At 52.5% G+C, this 20,692-nt stretch overlaps 2 protein-coding genes and 1 pseudogene across 3 annotated transcripts; 2 read left to right on the top strand and 1 right to left on the bottom strand.

Moving 5' to 3' along the window:
- Window positions 1-3,537: 3,537 nt before the first annotated feature.
- Window positions 3,538-6,023, bottom strand: LOC144109421 (solute carrier family 22 member 4-like). The gene has a single exon (XM_077642209.1). The coding sequence runs from the start codon at window positions 5,644-5,646 to the stop codon at window positions 3,823-3,825; it is 1,824 nt and encodes a 607-aa protein (XP_077498335.1). The 5' UTR covers window positions 5,647-6,023; the 3' UTR covers window positions 3,538-3,822.
- Window positions 6,024-6,039: 16 nt separating this feature from the next.
- Window positions 6,040-6,175, top strand: LOC144111694 (U2 spliceosomal RNA; annotated as a pseudogene).
- Window positions 6,176-9,317: 3,142 nt separating this feature from the next.
- On the top strand, window positions 9,318-17,857 carry LOC144111270 (uncharacterized). Of its 2 annotated transcripts, none has more exons than XM_077644503.1 (3): window positions 9,318-9,508; window positions 14,509-16,872; window positions 17,686-17,857. In XM_077644503.1, exon 2 carries the CDS (start codon window positions 14,677-14,679, stop codon window positions 16,819-16,821), a length of 2,145 nt encoding a protein of 714 aa, XP_077500629.1. In that variant the 5' UTR covers window positions 9,318-9,508; window positions 14,509-14,676; the 3' UTR covers window positions 16,822-16,872; window positions 17,686-17,857. The 2 variants fall into 2 exon arrangements, with proteins under 2 accessions (XP_077500629.1, XP_077500630.1); XM_077644504.1 differs by lacking the exon at window positions 17,686-17,857 and adding an exon at window positions 17,493-17,523.
- The last annotated feature ends 2,835 nt before the right edge of the window (window positions 17,858-20,692 follow it).

The following is a 20,692-nucleotide window of genomic DNA, read 5'->3' as shown; positions in this document are numbered from 1 at the left end:
CGGGACACTGTTGGTAAAAGCCGCTGCCCGTGCACTTTCGACGAGGGCTCTTTATTGCTCGAGGTCCGAGTTGGACAGCGCCGCCTCTCAGCCGTCCGACGTTGGTTGATTTATTATGTCAATACTGCTGTTTTTCTAGCAAGCCCATACCATATGGTCTAAGCTTGCCTTTTGGCCACAAAATTTGCTCTGCGCCGAAAAGGACGGCAATCAGCAGCCGACGCCGAGGGCATTGCGAGTCATTTTTCTTATGCATGAGTAGCTTGTAGCAATAGATGAGGCTAATCGGAAGACATCTCCCGGTCCGCATGCCGCTCCATATGCGGTGTACAAGAACACGAGTTGTACTGTCCTCTCCCTCAACTTCTCGACACCATTAACAAAGTATGACTAAACGGATCTGTTCCTGAGACCTCGAAATTGGCAACTGCGATCCCATTTCCAAAACCAGAGAAGCCATCGACGGACCTTTGCAACTTACGGCCTATTTCTCTAACGTCAACGCTGTGCAAGTTGACCGAGAAAATGTTAGCCACACGACTGCCATGGTGGCTGGATCACCACGGTTTTTACCACCCCGCCCAAATTGACTTCCGTGCATTCATCGGTACCCGCCGCGGTGGCTCAGTGGTTAGGGCGCTCGGCTACTGATCTGGAGATCCCGCGTTCGAACCAGACCGCGGCGGCTGTGTTTTTATGGAGGAAAAACACTAAGGCGCCAGTGTGCTGTGCGATGTCAGTGCACGTTAAAGATCCCCAGGTGGTCGAAATTATTCCGGAGCCCTCCACTACGGCACCAATTTCTTCCTTCTTTCACTCCCTCCTTTATCCCTTCCCTTACGGCGCGGTTCAGGTGTACAACGATATACGAGACAGATACTGCGCCATTTCCTTTCCCCAAAAACCAATTATTATTATTAATTATTATTATGCATTCATCGGTACTGAAGATGGTTTGGCTGTCTTGGCGTCACAGGTTTTGTCATCAGATCTGCAGATTCTGCAACCTGCTTGACGACCCTACCCACATCAATGCCTCAATTCCTCATCATGGGTGATGCTACCCTCCTTCTCACAAGAAAGGAGCACCTCCGGCGCTGCACACATGTTCTCGTCCCTCCGTGTGCGATAACCCTCGCCCGCGGCCTTACCCGTGCAGAGGAGGTTGTGCTTCGGAGGATCCGGGTCGGGGTTGTCCTCAATCCTGCCGTCACTCGGACGTGGCCTTAATTTCGTCACTTATATCCCCGCCCAAAGTGTCCTGCCTGAAACTCGCAAAATACTGAAGCTGATATTCACAACTTGTGGGTTTCCCCGGCGCTGAAGCCAACGAGAATTCGGCCCCTGGCAGCAGCGGGTCTCCCGCCGGACAACCCGGCCGTCCTCATATATTGCTTGGACGCAGAGGCCGCATCACCGCTCCCTCCTCGCCTTCATTAGATCGACCCACCTGTTCATTTAACACCATTTAGAAGGACGTTCTGGCGGGCTAGTTGGTTCATGATGAACATGATTTGTGTGCCTCTCGTCCCGTCTTGTTCGCGCAGTTTATACCCTTTCTGTTCACCATTTAGCACCGTCTCTTTTCTTTTTCTTTCTACCTTCCCAGCTCCCTTTATGCCCTGAGGTATAAATAACTATATAATAAAAAGGACTCGTGCTCAATGACATGAAGCGTAGCTGGATTATTAAACGACCTATTTTGTATAGCCGTCGAAGGTGACACTGTTCTGAATTAGTACGACCCTTACCGGGCCTCGAGAGTGTCCGCCTCTCAAGGCGCAAATGATCTAGTTAGTATCTCTGATTGTGTTGTTAACTCCTAAATCAGTAAGGGAGAAATCAAGTACAAACTTTATCTTCTATGATGACGCATTATACTACTGATGATTATGAGGTAGGAGGAGGAAGAAAAATGTTTATTGACCAAAAAAGGTGTTAACTGAACTTGTGGCTAGATTCCTCTGTCCAGGACTCCAGTGGTGTTGGCCGACGAGCGCAGCATTTGAATGAGCGCTCGTTGGCTCTCCACCTGTCCACCTGCCTCCTAGGTTGATCTCTGGGCACCACCTGCCAGAGTAATGCTCGTGATTTTTCGCCCACAACGCCGGATTTTCTGGGCAACGGGGCCTTTAACGCTACCGCGTTAAAATCCGGCGTCTCATAAAGTTCGTTGATTGGTCGACAGGGTATGTGACGTCGTGAAACTACGTGACTTGGCCGAGTTGGCAGGTGCGCTGGTCACGTGACATAGCGGAGTGCGATGGCGGGCTCGGTGTATGCTCGTGGGTGCACTTGATATTGTGCCGACGTGTCTAGACAGCTCCGCATATCAGGGTGCAATAGAACGCCGCGCCTACTTACCGTAGTGGCAAATCCCCGAAAGGCGAGAGCCAACCACGGAAGTATGTCGCTGCAGGTGGAGTACCGGCGGCTGCACAGGTTCAGCGCATGCGACTGGAAGCCACGACGGAGGGAGAAAAGCATGCCGAGCGGTCTTCAGACTGTAATTCTATCGTATTCTCAACACGTAATGTAATTAAGTTTCCCCTATGTATTTCGGACAGCCACAGGCTTGAACCTGCTTTCACACATGTTAGGTTTTTCTTCTTCTTAGCCTATCAAAAGATGGCACATACCCACACTGGGGGAACGGCCAAGAATCGGGTGCGTGTTTCCTTAAACCTTGTTTTTGTTTTTCTTTTTGCACGCGACCAGTCTGCAGCTGCACGCACACCTGCTTTAATTGCCCATGATATTGCTAGCACCTGTACGGCATATCAGTTTGACATACCCAGAAAACGTACTGGTGCAAAAAAAGAAAGTGCACATTTTCGAAGTTAGTATGGTCAGCGAAAATACATGAGAACGAACGAAACAGAACTCAGTGCTCTAATGCCAACCTTCCGCTGATATTGAGGCAAGAATGCATTCTGTGAGTGCGGACTTCAGTTACATTCGAATGAAATAAATTGCCCGCGGACCACAGAAGAGGCTACGGAACTCCCTTCAAGCCACCCATGTTCTCTATGGCGCAGCAACGAGCGACTGTGTAATCAGATCGAGAACCCCAAACGAGTACTTTGCACATGCGACGCTGCCCAAACTTGACCTTATCACAGTTATCCGCCAGCCCTCAAAGAGGGCGCGTGGCTGCAGCTCTGTACGAACAGGTGACATGTACCTTCTCTGATCTTAATCTGATTTAGAAATGGTTATTCTACTGGCCTCCGTGCGATCGACTGAAGAGCCAAACACCTGCTGAGCCAACAGGTGCGATACAGAGCAGGGCCCCCGACACAGGTATAAAACCACAAACCAAGCGCCGACTAAAAACAATGTTTATTGACCGTTCGAAGTGTGCATTATACGCAAGGGCAACAGAAAAAAACAAACAAGAACCGTGCAACACACCTGCTCTGCACCTGTGCTTATCCTGTGCATTAGTGCGCCTGCGGGGCCGCGGATCGTTGTGAAACGTGTCCGCATCCGTATAGTAAAAGCAAGCGTTGTGAAGAAGATAGCTATAGGCAAAAAAAGTACGAAGCAAGGTTAGGCTTTAGAGTCGAATGCATTTATCAGTGATGCAACAAACTTGCGGCTTTACAGTACTTAGAAGAAAACACAACACATACGTATGCGAGTTACAAAGATAATAAAATAAAGCTAAACGCAACGTTTTCTTCACTTCGCAGCTGTCAGTCGTATAACGCAGAAAAGAAAATAGTGACACAGAAGCCTCCAAATGTCACCTATGCGACCCATTACGACAAAGGACAATCAAACTAGCGCGCCTTCAGCGCGGTTGTCGCGACAGAATGTTCAGCTTAGTTGCATCTGTGCGACCGACGAGTCGAGTGTGACCTTTCGCTTTTCTTGATCGTTCGGTGACGTGGTCGGTTTGCAACTGTCGACCCTCGCCACCACGTCGAGGAGCGCCTTCTCGGAAAGCGTCAGCAGGAGCAGCGAGAAGACAATCATGTGGACGGCCACCACTCCCAATGGAAGCGCGGTCAGTTCACGAGGCAGGATACGCTCGACGGCTCTGAACGCCTCCGACGTCAGGGCGCCCAGCCTGCCGAATGTGTACGCTCCGAAGAAGGCCACGCTGCGGACCTGGGAGGGGAAGAGCCCCACCGTGTGGACGCAGAGCAGGACGTAGGCGGTGTTGAGGAACAAGACCCGCCCCATGAGCTCGAGATGCGCGGGGAAGGAGGCGCCCGAATAGCGAATGGCGGCGTGGACGAGCAGCAGCAGGGACACCGCCAGCAGCAAGGCCACCAGGGACGTCGGCCCGTAGTGGTGCCTGATGATGAAGTAGGCCGTGGTCATGGCCAGTGCGTTGCCAGCGATGACAATCCACTTGACGACCGAGATGTACGGCATGTCGAAGTTCCCGCTGTAGTAGCTGACGTACAACGTGAACCAGCAACCGAAGACGACGAAGCAGTGGGCCTGCACGGTCCGCGACGAGAAGTAGCGCAGCCGCGGTTGCTCAGCCGCCGGATGGCATTCCTCCTGCTGGTCGCGGTTGGTAGCTCCTGATCCTCCGGTGGGGACAGCCAGCAACTCCTTGACCTTCTCCAGGCGCTCGGCGACGACCTCGGGATCTTCGTCGTTGAGCCGGGCGGCCCAGAGGGCCACGCGTCGGGCTTCTTGGAAGCGGTTGTTGACCATGAGCCAGTAAGGCGACTCCTCGGTGAAGTACACCGTGAGGATGAGCGCCAGCGCCGGCACCACAAGCCCTGCGTGGCAGATGCGCCAGTCGAATGCCATGAACGCGATGCTGGCCACGTATACAGGTGCGAGCACAGCGGGCCAGCAGATGGCGAGCGCGCAGAAGGCCTCCCGCGCTCCCAGAGGCGTTGACTCGAACAGGAGCACGTAGGCGATGACCTCGAGAACGCTCGCCGCCGCAGATGACAAGAAGCGCAGCGCGACGAACACGGCCGCCGTGGGGGCCAGGGGGGTGGCCACTCCGGAGCTCAGGAGTGCGCCCAGCGACGCCAACATGACGGGCCTCCGACCCCAGCGGTTGGACGCGAGCCCCGCCCAGGGCACTGACAACGCGCCCCCGCACATAAAGGCCGCGCTGAGGAGGTGCTGGTACCAGGCACGGTGGCAGACCATGTTCCACTGGACCACCACTGTGCGGCCCGTCATGCGTGTATCATAGTCCCAGACGTCGCAAGTGACCACGGCCCGGGCAGCATCTTTTGCCTCCAAAGAAACCTCTGCTGCTGACGCTGTCGGTTCTAGTGGAGTCTCGTAGCGGTGGCAGCGATCGAACTCCTCAGAGGAACCCAGCAGCTGTGGCACGGACAGGTTTTCCCTCGCCTCTGCGCTCATGTTGGAGTATTCGTCGCTGGGCCGGCACCAGTGTTCCACGGGCTCCAGATCGATGGTGACGGCGAAGCTGTACGAGTAGGCGACGAACGCGCTCACCTGCGCGCAGAGCAGCACCAGCTTCTGGAAGCGGCCGAAGCCGAACACGACCATGCTCTGGAGGTGCGCGTCCGTGGCGGTGCTCGAGAGCTGGTCGGCGGACGGAGGGAACAGGGTCGGCAGAAAGAATGATACGGCGCTCCGGGAGCGCCTTACGCTCGCCGTGAATCGCTCCACGACTCGCTCTATGAGTCGCTGCATGGTTTGCTGAATGACTCGATCACTGGTGTCTTGTTTTCTCTCCGAAAGACGTGGCCGCTCCGTACTCGCAGAATAATCTTCTTCTGAATAGCACGCGCTTGCGGATGACACGACTCTGTGTTAAGTTCTTCCTCTTTTTTTCGCTTCTGGTGAGAACGTGGGCTGACGGCCGAAAGAAGACTGGAATTTTCCTGTACACAAGAAATGCTTGAGGATTTTTAGGGTGTCGACGTTGGCATAATCTTTCTGTACTGCTGCGGCGGAAAAGCATATGGTTTGTTTGTGCTGAGTCAGTAATGGCGACATTTGCTAGTCTTTGTCCTTTGTTGGAGTGGCACGTGCCCACAGTGGGAGATTGGCCAGGGTGCCTTGTACAGTCAGACAATTGATTTAATATCTGCTACGGGTCCTCTTTGGACCCAAGATAATAAACTTATTTTTGGAAATATGGCGGAGTGCTTGAAGCTTCCTTCACCTCCGCCACGGGCTGGCCCGGTATTGCACTGCCTCCGGGATCTGCCCGGAACATAATAGCGCGCGCGACTTTTCTTTCAATCTTTGCTCTCCTATCTTTTGACTCTTCTACTTTAGGGACGTGGCAGCGATTGTGGCTCAGCTTGAGCCAGTGAGCAGGCCCGTGCACTTTCCTTTTCATTCTTCCCGACAATGGCAAGCAAGCAAACACTGTGAAGCAGCGACTCATTCGGACATAACCGCAATGCTTGCAAATCGGCGACGCGCTGTCGAGTTTTCAGAGGCAACTCCAGTGATATCTGCACTTCGAAGGTATCTATCTATATTTGCTGTCTCTGCCGCAACGGTTACCCGGCAGATGGCACCACCTGTCGTAAATGATCTGATGAACAGAGTGTCCTCAGCATTTTTCACACAACAGGTGCTCTAGATCATAAGCTTATGCCTGTATTCGTATGCCGCTTTACTACTGAAGTATAGAGGTCCTAATAATTTCGGTTGTTTCAGCTGGGGAGAAGGCGCCTGCTACTGTTGTGGACCGCATGGCCACTAGGGAGGAGTGAAGGGAGCAGAGACTCAGGGCTAGTAGTGACGAAAAAGAGCGTTTATTGAGAAGCAGGAGGAATAAATGTTTACTAAATTCAGCAGTTTCTGTTGTGGTCGGTGCCCTCAGTACAGGATTTCGTTGGACCTCGCTGCCTGCGTTACCATGGATATCGACTGTCGCTGTGTTTTCAGGTCACGGGTGGCCATCATATCCTCCCATTGCTCAGTTCTCGGAGTCGTCTGTCTTGGCGATGTTCGGGTTCACTTCGGACGCCCATGCTTCGTGGTATAGACCTCCATATGTTCCTGACTGTACATGCACGTTTATTGAGAGGACACGGGCTTTATAGGTTCGGGTCACGTGGGCAAGAAATAACCAATATAAAAGCACTTAATATGACAAGTATGAATACAAGCCGCTAAACAGAAGCCAAACTAAATATTCCGCTACAGCAATCACCAAATTCAGCGATGTTCTCTCCCAGGCCATTTCGGCACAGTTAGCTTATTCAGCTCTGGCCTATCCGGCATCGACTACATCTTTCCCACTGTTGACTCTTCTCAGCTTTCTGTTTCTGATGCGTCAATGCCTTTGTTAACCAAAGATACCGAGAGTGCCCGCCTTCTTACCTAGCTTTGTGCTGCGGACATCGAAATTGAACATTGTTGTTGTGCCCTTGAAGATTGCCACATACCTGTAGTGATGGGCCCGGGACAGATCCCGGGGAACGAAGGCGAGGCTCACTGGTCGAGTGGTGGCGATGAACAACCATTGCTTTTAGTCACGTGACACTGAACGGCCTTGAACTGGGTTTGGCAAAGTGACGAAACAGCGAGCTTCTAGACTATGAGCAATCTTGGCCAATTGATCAGCCGCTTCGATTGATCTGAGCACGGCACACCTTGTGCGCACCGCGGCTGCTGCGGGGATTTCAATCGTCGCAGATAACCGAGAAAGCACAGGCCGGTTGTCTGCAGCTGTCACGCTGCGATTTACCTTTGCAGTAGGCTCAGCTATTTTTAAAAAGGGCCGCACGGTACCTCTAGTTCAGACAAATTGACAGCGATGATATCGCGAACGTTTCCTCGCGGCTTTCCTGCACAGACAGGCACGTATACAAGCATTATCCCATGAAGAGGAATTGGTGCAGCAAAAAATTCAGCATGCCCGATTGACTCGTGCAATTGTGAAACCAAAAGAAGCAGGCACAGACAAAAGTGAACAACGCAGGGCAGATTCATAAGTCATAATCTGCGAAACGCCTCTGGCGAGCACCCCGTCCAGTCTATAAAGAATAAATCATGAATTATAGGGAGATGGTCACCATTTGTACCGCTGTCGTCCATGATGCGACAACTATACCAGATAATGAAAACGTGAGATCTAGTGGTGAAGGGTACCACCCGTGCTGAAAGGTGGAAACACTTATGCGAGAAATGTCCGGATTCTGACAAAATAAATTTTCATGAACTATGAAGTTAGCGCTACGATTAAACACTGGCCCAAGGAGCGCGTGAAAAAATGCGCACCGCATCGATACTTCAGCAGGTTATCAATGGTTGTTGTGCTGTGCTTGAATGCGATTGCTTTAAATGACTCATTGAGGAAAAAAATGTGTCATCGGTTATAAAGTTCGCCCATTTGCTAGAGGGGAGTGACGTCACCAGACCGCACAATTTCCAATGACTCGAGGAATGGACGACACTGGAGCGGATAAATCCCATTGGTCGGGACGAAGTGACGTCACCACGCTGGAAATGACGTCACTTACAGGAAAGGCATCGACAGCTCCTAATGATACGACATTGCCAGCACAATGTAATTAGGTGTACCTGTGAATTTTACAACCGCGCGATCAGTTGGCCCAGCTTGAGCCATTCCTAACGAGCCACGGTGGCTTAGTGGCCATGCGTATGGGTACTAAGCCGAAGGAACCAAATCCTACGCCCGGCGGCTGCATTTCGATGGAGGCGAAACGCAAATGGCGCCCGTGTGCTGTGCGATGTCAGTGCACGTAAAAGGTCGCCAGGCGGTCGAAATTATTCCTGAGCCCTTCACTACCGCGTCACTCATAACCATGCGGAACTATGGGACTTCTAACCCGCACACCACGAACCATTCCTCCCAGCGAATTTTCTTAATTCGGTGCAACAAACGCCAGGAAAAATGCTGAAAATGTTGGAAAAGTGTCTGTGAAATCCCGATTTCCGCCTGATATCGTTGTTTAGGAATCAGAACCCGATTTGTGCCCACCGAATTAATAATAATAATAATAGGCTTTTGGGGAGAGGAAATGGCGCAGTATCTGTCTCATATATCGTTGGACACCTGAACCGCGCCGTAAGGGAAGGGATATAGGAGGGAGGGAAAGAATTTTCAAATGCATAAAACTCAGAAAAATGCTGTAGCTTTTCTTCCGTGTTGCTGAAGAAAAACAGTTTGCAGTTTTTGGTTTCTTTTTTAAATAACTGACATTGTTAACTCGTGATAACACGATGTAATGCTTTGCCGATGTTTTCATGAAGCCTCCCCCATAAATGTAATGCCCTAACTGGCCGTACGGGCAATCAAATTCAAATTAAATGAAACAAAGCAATCCGCGCGTGGGGCGCCGCGGCGAAAAAGGGACGACAAAGAAGGTCCTCCGCAGAGCCCGCGTGGCCACGCGCTTGGCGGCTGTGTTCGGCGGCAGCGGCGGCGGCGACTGGGCGGGCCTGACGTTCGTCTTCTCTGGACAGCGCCCGTTGGGAGACGGCGCCCGCAGCTGTCCACCGTCCCGCATGAAGTAGAGGCCCCGTTCCCGGACACCCCGAGGGCCCCCCAAATTGCCTCGACGTGAGAGTGAGTACCGCCCTGTCCCCTCTTAGTCACCCTGCACAGGTGTGTGCGATTCGGCCGCCACTAGCTCGACCCGCTCGAGGACAGTTCGCAGCGAGCCCCGTTCCCGCGCGTGACCTGTTCTTCGCTGAACCGCTTGGGCGCTTTAGCTTAGTTATTCGAGTTCGTATGCTGAGCTTAAGGTTGCGGGATCGATTCCCGGCCGCATTCCGATGGAGGCGAAGCGCGAATGATCGACGCCCGTGTGCTGAGCGATGCACGATGAAGAACTCCGGGTGGTCGTAATTAATCCAGGGAACTTCACTGCGGCATCTCCCACAGCCGATGAAAACGTAGCTTCGGGTCACATGCCGTGCCGCCTTCGTCTTCGGATGCGGCGTAGGTATGTTCGATTCGCCACCACTAGTCCGAACCCCTTGACGGCAGTTTGCGCGCAGAGCCGGTTCGGCGCTGACTGCGGTGGCTCAGCGGTTAGAGCGCTCGGCTACTGAACCGGAGAGTATCCGGGTTCGAACCCGACCGCGGCGGCTGCGTTTTTACGGAGGCAAAACGCTAAGGTGCCCGTGTGCTGTGCGATGTCAGTGCACGTTAAAGATCCCCAGGTGGTCGAAATTATTCCGGAGCCCTCCACTACGGCACCTCTCTTCCTTTCATATTTCACTCCCTCCCCTTATCCTTTCCCTTACGGCGAGGTTCAGGTGTCCGCCGATATATGCATGAGACAGATACTGCGCCATTTCCTTCCCCAAAAACCAATTATTATTATTTAATATTATTATTACCTGCACGACGCCTATACGCTTGCCCTGCACCAGGCATGCGCCGCATAAGTGCAGACAGTGGCGTTTTTGGGACCATCTCTACGCTTATCTGAAGCCTCCTGTATTAAAGGGACACCGAGGACTAATTGAAGTTGCCCTCTGTCGAGAGACTGCGGCATTCTAACGTCAGAGGGATCACTGTCACGGAAAGCGGAGACCAGAAAAACTAGGAAGAAACACTTAAGCTCCGCCTTAATTGTATGACGCGATAGCATTAACGGGTTAATGTCCATATATGCGGAATTGGTCTTTCTCTGCATTCATGAATCTCTGGGACTTCTCATGCCAGTACTGGCGCGGTGGTGCACCATTTAAGCGAAGCTCCACTGGCCTGCGATGGCAGGTGCTGCCACCTGTGGGGTTTGATACTCAGGTTGCTCTTCCCGAGCAACCTCTCTCGACCATGCCATTTCTTGGGCTGGTTGGTGCTCACGAAGATTCATAACAGCGCAACAGACGGGACAGAGGATCAGCGCTCTGTGTTGTGTCCTCTCTTCTCTGTCCCGTCTGTCGCGCTGTTATGGATCTCTCGCGACCGATCATTACATACCACCTGCCACGGTGGGCAGTTTTCTCGCAGTCCGGGAGGTCAGGATGTGATGACGTCACAAGGGTACTTGGCCGCCGCGGTGGCTGAGTGGTTATGGCGTTCGGCTGCTGGCCCGAAAGACGCGGGTTCGATCCCGGCCGCGGCGGTCGAATTTCTATGGGGGCGAAATTCTAGAGGCCCGTGTGCTGTGCGATGTCAGTGCACGTTAAAGAACCCCAGGTGGTCGAAATTTCCGGAGCCCTACACTACGGCGTCTCTCATAGCCTGGGTCGCTTTGGGACGTTAAAACCCCATAAACCAAACCATAAACGAAACAAGGCTACTTGGTCTAGGTGGACTACCTTCGGTTCACGTGAATGCCCTAGGTTGTTTCTGTGGGTATTATTCGGCCACGCCGTTGACGAAGACGCGGGTTTTTCGCAGAACGGGACACTTTGACGTCATCGCGTTACGAACTGTCCGACGGTTACCATACTCCCTAATGCGAGACATGACCGCAGTTTGATCTGCGATATATTAAGGCAATAACGACGCTTAAGCTTAAGCATCGCCGCTTTGTCGCACAGGGCCTCTGAACTATCGCACTGGCCGAACGCTCCTCAGTGTTCTTAGAGCGGCGCGGTGCAACCCTTCCCTGGTTTCGGCGTCCTGTCCCGCGTTTGCTGCTCCAGGGAGGAATGTTGCCCCCCCCACACACACACACATTCACCATAGCGCATGCCCTTTCCAATGTTATCCGCCATGGACTCTACAAACAGCCTTCATAGACTCGCTGACTTCTCGGCTGTCGATTTGTGGCTGACTTAAGTTGTGTGTGACTGAAGTTACGATTCTAACATAGCCACGCACCTGTGCGACAATTATAAGGAGCCCACATCGCGCAAACAATCGCCTCACTCGGGCACACACACACACACACACACACACACACACACACACACACACACACACACACACACACACACACACACACACACACACACACACACACACACACACACACACACACACACACACACACACACACACACACACACACACACAAACACACACACACACACACACACACACACACACACACACACACACACACACACACACACACACACACACACACACACACACACACACACACACACACACACACACACACACACACACACACACACACACACACACACACACACACACACACACACACACACACACACACACACACACACACACACACACACACACACACACACACACACACACACACACACACACACACACACACACACACACACACACACACAAAAAGGCTTTTGAGGAAAGGAGATGGCGCAGTAACTGTCTCGCATATCTCGGTGGACACCCGAACCGCACCGTAAGAGAATGGGTAAAGGAGGGAGTGAAGAAAGGAAGAAAGAGGTGCCCGTAGTGGAGGGCTCCGGAATATTTTCGACCACCTGGGGATCTTTAACGTGCACTGACATCGCACTGCACACGGGCGCCTTTTGCGCTTCCTTTCCATCCAAACGCGGCCGCCGCGGTCGGGTTCGAACCCGGGTACTCTGACTATAGGTCACCCTGTTGACTATAGGTCCTTCAAGGTAAATGCCTTAATGGTAAAGTCCTTTGTGGCAAATGCCTTTAAGTCAAATACCTTTGGGGCAAAAACTTCATTGTAGAGACGTTTAGGGTGAAGGCCTTTATAATAAATACCCACCGTGACTAGTGCTACTGCACGATATTCCGCGCATAGCCACGTTAAACCACCTATTTTTTTAAGCTGATGTTGTTCATGTGAACCGATCTCTGAGCATACGAATAGATTTGGAACTATTTCTGATGTTCTTAGTTCGTTACTGTAGTATTTACCAGTTGTCTTTGCTCTGTGCAAGCTCCGTGCGCTTGGAAAGCCAGACAATTATTTTCTCACCAGCGTGTTTAACAGACGTTTGAAGTTTAACATTCTTCCTTAAAAGCTAGAAGGAAAACGACCAAGAATAAAAGGGCTAAAAGCTTTTATTACGCAAAACACATCTTGTACTTCTAAGTTTTATATATGCATGTTTTTTTTTTGCTTAACCGTAATAAGAAACAGAATTTACTCAAACCGCCGGTCCGACAGAGCCTCCCGATGCGGCCGCGCTATAAGCGAATCAAATGAAGAAATCCTCGCTACAGGAGCCCACGAGCACGTTGCCATGTTGTATTTCATGAAGGTGCATTTTATCCATGGCTAAGACTGAAGCATACATCCACATCGACTCGAGGATCCTCGGGGTATAGTTAGGAGACTCAAGGTCCACTAGCGCCTCTTGGTAACTAATTGTTATAGCGTTGCTCCTGTAAGCGAAGGGAATGCGTTAGCTGATGCCTTTGACACTGCCGGCGCCGGTGGCTCCATTGACCCGCGTGTGGAAGAGTGCGTGACCTTTATCGTGCTTACAAAGTAAACAGGAATTGTCCTTTAAGCTCTTGAGCGTGACAGCGAAAATCATCCATTTGTGTTGGTAACCATGCACAGCAACTTGATAAAACTTGTGAAGGGGTGTTGTTTCTATACCATAACGGTGCGCCCGCCTCCTCGTCCCTTCTTTCACTGAGTGCATAGGCGCAGCATACATGTCGTCTATCTGACAAGCAACGACCGTAGGGAGAAAGGCGGCTGACCGGGCCAACGGCATTGGCATCGTGCCTTGCTAATTATTCCTTTTATTCAGCGCGCTGCGATCTGAGCGAGCGCCGGCGGCGCAAAGTCCGACTCTAACAAGGTAACCATGTGGGCTAGTTGGTGTATTTCAGACATATCTTCACCAGCGAAAGCACGAGACACCAGGAGAAAAAGAACACAGGACAACTCAGCGTTGGCATGTGTTCTTCTCCTGGTGTCTCGTGCTTTCGCTGGTGAAGATATGTCTGAAAGTCTGACTCGCTGCAGCCTAAAAATTTTCGGCACACTTCTGTTTTTCGGTACCGAGTACCGTTAAATTACATGATACACTAAAATGCGTTTTCGATACCTATACTCCGATACTTTCGTTTTTCGATACAGAAAATCTATCGAAAGATAGCAATGAAGATACATGTATCTTCGACACTCCCCATGCCTTCCAGACAGTGAGGTATCAGCTCTCCGTTCGACAGTGGAAGCGACTGACCTCGCTGAAGCGGAAGCTCAATAGGCAGTCGCCTAGCTCAGCGGCTGTATACTTGGCAGTGCCTTGGGCGCGAACCTCACTCCCCGTGTCGTGCGCGCGGATTTACCTTTTGTGTAGAGCTCTTGGGTTCTTAAAGATTGAGGCCTGTGTTTCTAAGATCCGCGGCCTTTAGAGCATATAGATAGAGAAGTCCTTGCTGCTCTAAGATGTTCAGCACGAGAAACTCTGCAAAAGAGCACCGGCAGATTGGGCACGTTGCTGGTTATAATAGCTCAGCGAGTGTCTTCTTTGTCCTGTGTTCGGTAGCACTGTTTTTAGATAACTAAGAACAGCGCAGCGATTGGCGAGTGCGGTCAGGAGCAACGTGGCCTATAATCACTGAAAAGCATGCGCGCGGAGGTCGACGAGGTAGCCCATTGCACCGCAGCGCCTATTGATCCCTCGATACTTCTGAGCGACTTGTCTCGCTCTCCGCGCTCGCAGGTCGATCGCTGCCCTTGCAAAAGCGTGGACACTTCTTGCTATAGACGGCATTCTCCTCCTCGTCCAAGGCAACAGCGATCCGAGCTCAGTCTAGGCGCCGCTCCTGCAGTGGCCTCCAAAATCATCCCGCCGCCCTTCTGCTAGCGCGTGTACTTACAGGACTCCAACATGGCTGACGCACCACCGCCCATTGATGCTCCACCAGCAGCTGATGCGCCTCCGGCTGATGCTCCACCACCGGCCGATGCATCGCCAGCTGCAGCACCGCCCGGTGCTGATGCTCCACCGCCACCACCACCACTACCCGCTGATGCATCACCGGCCGGTGCTCCGCCAGCGGCTGCACCGCCAGCAGATGCATCACCGGCCGCTGCACCGCCAGCAGCTGAAGCACCACCGGCCCCTGGAACGCCCACTCAGCAGCCTCCTGCTGCCGCACTACCGCCACCACCTGTGGTGGCCCCGGTAGCACCTGCTGCGGCACCCGCTTCGGGGACGGCTACACCGACCAGGCAACCACCCCAACCACCCCGGCCGCTCGCTGGTGTGGCGACCCCGACACGGGTAGCGCCACAGGCGCTGAGACCGCCACCTTGCGCGCAAGTTGCTCAAGCACAGAGGGCTACGATGGCGGCCGCCGTCAGGGCGCCGCCCGAGTCGATGAAGAGAGAGTACGTGACGGCGGTCAAGGCGTACGAGCAAGTAGTTGGCCCGAACATCGTGCGCGGCAAGATGTTCATTGAGAGCTTGCCCACCACGGCGAGGCTGCCCCAGCAAGGTGGAATGATGCCTGGGATGACGAAACCCGGCTCCAATATGCCTATGGGCGGCATGGGCCCTGGCCAGTTCGGCGGCTACGGTCAAGGGGGAATGCCCAGCATGGGTGGTGGAGGCATGCCCATGATGGGGGGAGGCATGCCCATGACCGGTGCAGGCATGCCCGGAATGACTGGTGGAGGCATGCCCGGAATGGCCGGTGGAGGCATGCCCGGAATGGCCGGTGGGGTCATGCCCGGTGGAGGCATGCCTGGAATGGCTGGTGGCTACGGCCAGCAGATGCCTATGGGCAGCTACCCCGGCGCGCCGATCTCTGCACAGCAAAGCAGGGAAGAGTTTAAGCAGCTGATGAACACTGGCACTGGAGTGGACTTCGCAAAACTCGCTGACATGGGACCCGAGGTCAAGAGGCTGCTGGACATGGGAGGCCAGATCGACCAGATCATGGAAGTCGCCAAGAGAGTGGAAGGAGCGCCTATGTTCCCCCTTCCGAGCGGTTACGCCGACCCGGCCGGCTACGGTGGTGCTCCCATGATTCCGGGGGGTGGTTACGACAGGCAGGACATGAACATGACCGGTTTCGGGAGACCGATGGCACCGGGATACGGCGGGGGCATGTCTTCTGCTTACAGCACTGAACGATTCCCTCGCGACTACGGAAGGGTCAGCCCAGACATGGGCGCTCAGTGGAATGCGAGGCGTCCCAAGGACGACATCACCGGAGAGTCCAGACTGCCCTTGAAGAAGCAGTCTCTGAGCAGGGCGTCGGACCTTCTCCAGAGGATTCGGGAGGATATCGATGAACATCGCGCCGAAAATCTGCTGGAGAAAATTCGCTGGGACGTTATGAACAATGACGCCGGACCGACCGATGAGGGTCGGGTCAGGAGGAGCAGCATGTCTCAAGGAAGCAGGGCGTCGTCGCGCAACGTTCGGATGGCGTACGAAGAAGAAGAGGACGTTGGCAGAGGGTCCCCGAGACCTCGACGAAAACAGTCGCGTCGTCTCCGGAAGTCTTCTTCCTCTTCCAGCTCTGAAGACCGGTCTCAGAGCCGGCGATCTGGCCGGTCCAGTCGGGGCAAGCGCCACAAGTCGCGAAGGCGTAGCTCCCTCCCACAGAAGGACAGTTCATCGTCTTCCTCTTCCGGCGGTCGTCGCTCGCCCAGGGGAAAAACGGGAGGCAAGTCCATCGAGTTCGTGAGGAAGCTCACTGAGCGGCTCAGCTCGTCGTCCCTGGATGAAGCGCCTCATGACGGTCTTGACGAGTTCCGCCAGAAATACATGATGATCGCCAAGCCTGGCGGCATCATGCGGAAAGAGTCTGGCCGCGGTGCGTGTCCTGTCCTGAACATGCTGGGAATCCCGTCTCGCGAGAAGGGCCTCATGCGCTCCGACTCCAGAACCATGGGCGGCAGGGTGTACAGGTACGGCGCCGAGAGGCCGCCGTCCAGCGACCAGCCTCATGTGGGCCGGATTTCCTCACGAGGCGCCTTGTACCGATACGAGAGCCAGCCATCAGCGTACCGCAGGGAGTAGAGCCCGACTCACGGTGTTGCCACTCCCCCGCCTCCAAGATTTGATTGAAAGGTTAGTATTTGCAACTATAAGGAGGACGAAGTGGCAACCTGTCACCTACTTACTATTGCCCTGTTAGGTTTAAAAGGCTTTTGTGCACATGCTTTCGTGCACTTTAAACACTGAAAGATAACGCACAATGCAAGACATGCACCATGTATGGTTGTGCCAGCCATTGCAGTCATCTTATCGAAAGCAATGACTGAATTTTTGATGAACATTACTTTATAGGTAAATTCAGCAATTTAGCTGTATTGGATGGTTCGTGCTCGGCAGCCTTGTAAGCAAGTGAAAATTCCCAGAATAAAAGCGCCCACAAGCAAATGACAGCACGCAAAATAGGCGTTTCACTATGGAACAACAAACTATCAGACATTTAATCAAAGTCCCTGGGTTTTGTCTTCGTAAGTTATATGCGCTGTCAGATGTCTACAGGCTCCGGTTTTCAAGCCTGTGGTTTCGATGAACAGTAGTAGAGCAGAGGTACTACATTCAAATTGCTCGTGTGTCTGCGCGTCGTTATCATTGGGTGTTGATTTCTGCTGCGCTAACCACAGCCTCGTCTGGTGAACGAATGAAAGTATGCGACAGTACGTCTGAAAATGGCTACTCGTTTTTTTTTCCCCTTGCAGGGCACCTTAAGCGCGGACAAGAGCTAGACTGTAGTAGAGCAGAGGTACTACATTCAAATTGCTCGTGTGTCTGCGCGTCGTTATCATTGGGTGTTGATTTCTGCTGCGCTAACCACAGCCTCGTCTGGTGAACGAATGAAAGTATGCGACAGTACGTCTGAAAATGGCTACTCGTTTTTTTTTCCCCTTGCAGGGCACCTTAAGCGCGGACAAGAGCTAGCCGGGCCACTGCCGCTATGAAGCGGCTGCACAGCCGAAACCACGAAGCCGCGTAAACATGCTAGGGCTGCGTGAATGAATATCTTTGCGCTCACTGTTGTGCTAACGTTGCCCGCCGAGAAAATAAATGCTCGTCCGTTCTGCTGCCTGGTGTGATCTTTAGCACTGTAAGCACCTGATTTTGCGTTCGCACTTGTCCCTTGATTGATGAGTAGACTTAAGTACATAACTTGTCAACACGGCGTGTCAAGTTTAAAGTTTAATGTCCTTTTTTAAACGTCTCTGTGATATTACAAACGTTGGTAAATGTAGTATTTTCAAAAATGGTTGAGTTACCCTAAAGTGCGCGCGGCTTCAATACGCTGCGTGGCGCGTTGCATTGCTGTCACTGTCATGTATGACGTCAATGCGTATTGTCTAATCTGCGTGGCATAGTGTTACGCCGAGGCAGATACCACAGAGCCGCGAAATGTTTCCCTGCCTGAACAGTTGTCGATGTAGGTTGAAGCGCCTGGCCACGTGTCAAACCACCTTTAATCGAAGGGCTACTCAGTCTCTGTGAAGACTCGGCTCTTTTTTTATCTTTCGTTTTGTATCATTTCTCCTCGTTCTTGTCGCCGATAGGTGCGTTGCAGCTGATAATACGCACACAAATATTGGCCGACACCTGAACCGCGCCTTAAGGGAAGGTATAAAGGAGGGACTAAGAGAAGAGGTGCCGTAGTGGAGGGCTCCAGAATGATTTCATCCAACTGGGATATTTAATGTGCACTGACATCGCACAACACTCCTTAGCGTTTCGTCTCCATCGAAACGCGGCCGCCGTGGTCTGGTTCTTACCCGGGTACCCGGCATCTGTAGCCTGGTGCCCTAACCATTTAGCCGCCACGGCGGGTCCAGGCTTTCCCCAAATCTGTAACGCCCTCTTCTATCGAGCTTCTTTAAGCGCCTCAGTAACGTTCAGCGCAGAGCCCAGGACCTCTTAAGTTCTCAGCTTGACCGAGGCATAGTGCATCTCACTTGCGCGTTCTCAAGCCACCTGTTTACTCTGGAAAGATTTAACAAACAAAGGTAATCTGTCGTGCCTGCATCTTGACCAAATGCTGTCGCGTGCTGCACGAGCGGCGGTGCGCGAGTTAGCGAGAGTGGAAGTTAGCGCTTGTGTTCTGTCTTGTCCCTGCTTTTTTCACTATGGAACCTGATGTGAATTACCCACTAGCCCGAACCATCACCCTTCTAATTTAAGATTTCCAATAATTTCTGCGAGTAATATTCATGTCGGCACTCCAACAAGCCCACCATTATGTACATCCTCAAAAGCAGATGCATTACCTATCACTCAATGGCCACCGCTGGCAACCATTGAGCCCTGGTGGTGTCAAAATCGCACATGTAAAAAGTGCCGCGGTGTTTCACGAAACATTTACAAATCTTGGTGGGAGAGAAGGAATGGTTAGTGAGATATAAATGCATGCTGCTGCTGCTTCTTCCTTAGACTGCACAGCTCAATGGAAATGCGTGAACAGCAATGCCGATAGCCACAGGGGTCCCGGAGGAACTATACTATTAAAAATTAGTATTTGCGTCCACTACTGAGGTGCGAGTGCAACATCCGTGCGCGAGCGCTAATCCAGTGGGTACCAACCCCGAGCAAAGTCATTCGTTGTCTGTTCGCAGCTGGCCTAGCACGAGCGCTCTGTCCCGCGGCACTGCCCCCTCATCGTCTTCTACGTAGCACGAATCCGTGCTTTCGCACCGCTTCGAATGTTGTGGGATCAATCAACGCCACCAGAGCCGAAAGGGCTAGAGAAGAAAATGTATCCAATAAGATTGTCTCGATTGTCTCTCTTGAGACTTCCCCGCCAGGAATTCAACTGGTTCCACTGCCCGTATATGGTATGCATGAGTCATCACCTTCAACAATGGTCGAGTGCTTACGAAATTTTGTGGGTGGAAAAAATGGAAATTGGTTTAAAACCAAAGGAAATGACGGAGTAACTGTCCTACATATCTCGGTGGTGACCCGAACCGCGCCATAAGGGAATGTGCACTGACATCGCACAGAACACTGGCGCCTTTTGTGTTTATATAATATATATATGATTATATAACTGGTTTTTTGGCGCAAAGGAAATGGCGCAGTATCTGTTTCGCGTGTCGGCGGGCACCTGAACCGCGCTGAAAGGGAAGTGATAAAGGAGCTAGGGAATAAGAGAAGAGGTGCCGTAGTGGAGGGCTCCGAAATGTTTAGACCACCTGTGTTTCCCCTCCATGGAAATGCGGCCGTCGCGGTCGGGTTGGAAGCAGGGTACTACAGCTCAGTAGACGAGCGCCTTAACCACTGAGCCACCGCGGCGGGTGTTGGGGGTGAGCCAACTTGAAATTTTGGGGGCCCTCATATCTTTAGCTTTGGCGGTGCTTTGTGACTGGTCCACTGGTGGTCGAGTGGTGTTGATGACGTCACGACCCTCTCAATCATAGATCTCGGGAAGTCCTCGTAACTCTACTGGCGTAGTGCAACGGTTAAGCAATGCACCACTGCCTTGGCAGGTAACTGTTTAGAACACAGCCACTGGTAGGGCTTGCGAGGCCCAGTTTGGCCTTTCCAAGGTACCGTAAAGCTCATACGCAGCACCACAGTGGGCAGGTTGAATTTGGCAACCATGAGCAGTTTGTTCTGAATCCGACGGCCAGGTTGTGATGACGCCACGTCACACGACCTCTCGATGAATCAGAGAATTTCGTAAGGAATTTCAAAATTCGCGGTGCTCACTGATCAATTGTAGTCGCGTGACCTTGATGGCGTTGGCAGAGAATTGACCGATCAGGGAATTTCGTACAGAGAAGCTGGGAAATTTTTGTGAGACGACAGCCCAAAATGCTAACGCATTAATAGATATTTCTGCAACTCTTATCCACCGCATGTTTCAGAGGTATTCGCTGAGGCCACGATACCAGACAGCGCAACCGTTGTCACAGCC

Source organism: Amblyomma americanum, chromosome 11 (genome assembly GCF_052857255.1).
Source record: "Amblyomma americanum isolate KBUSLIRL-KWMA chromosome 11, ASM5285725v1, whole genome shotgun sequence".
Taxonomy (NCBI): Eukaryota; Metazoa; Arthropoda; class Arachnida; order Ixodida; family Ixodidae; genus Amblyomma; species Amblyomma americanum.
The sequence above is the reverse complement of the archived record's forward strand: the minus strand, read 5'-3'. Positions and strand labels throughout refer to the sequence as shown.

Excerpts from the sequence above, each read along its gene's own strand:
- LOC144109421 (XM_077642209.1), bottom strand. The coding sequence starts at position 5,646 with ATGCAGCGACTCATAGAGCGAGTCGTGGAGCGATTCACGGCGAGCGTA.
- LOC144111270 (XM_077644503.1), top strand. The coding sequence starts at position 14,677 with ATGGCTGACGCACCACCGCCCATTGATGCTCCACCAGCAGCTGATGCG.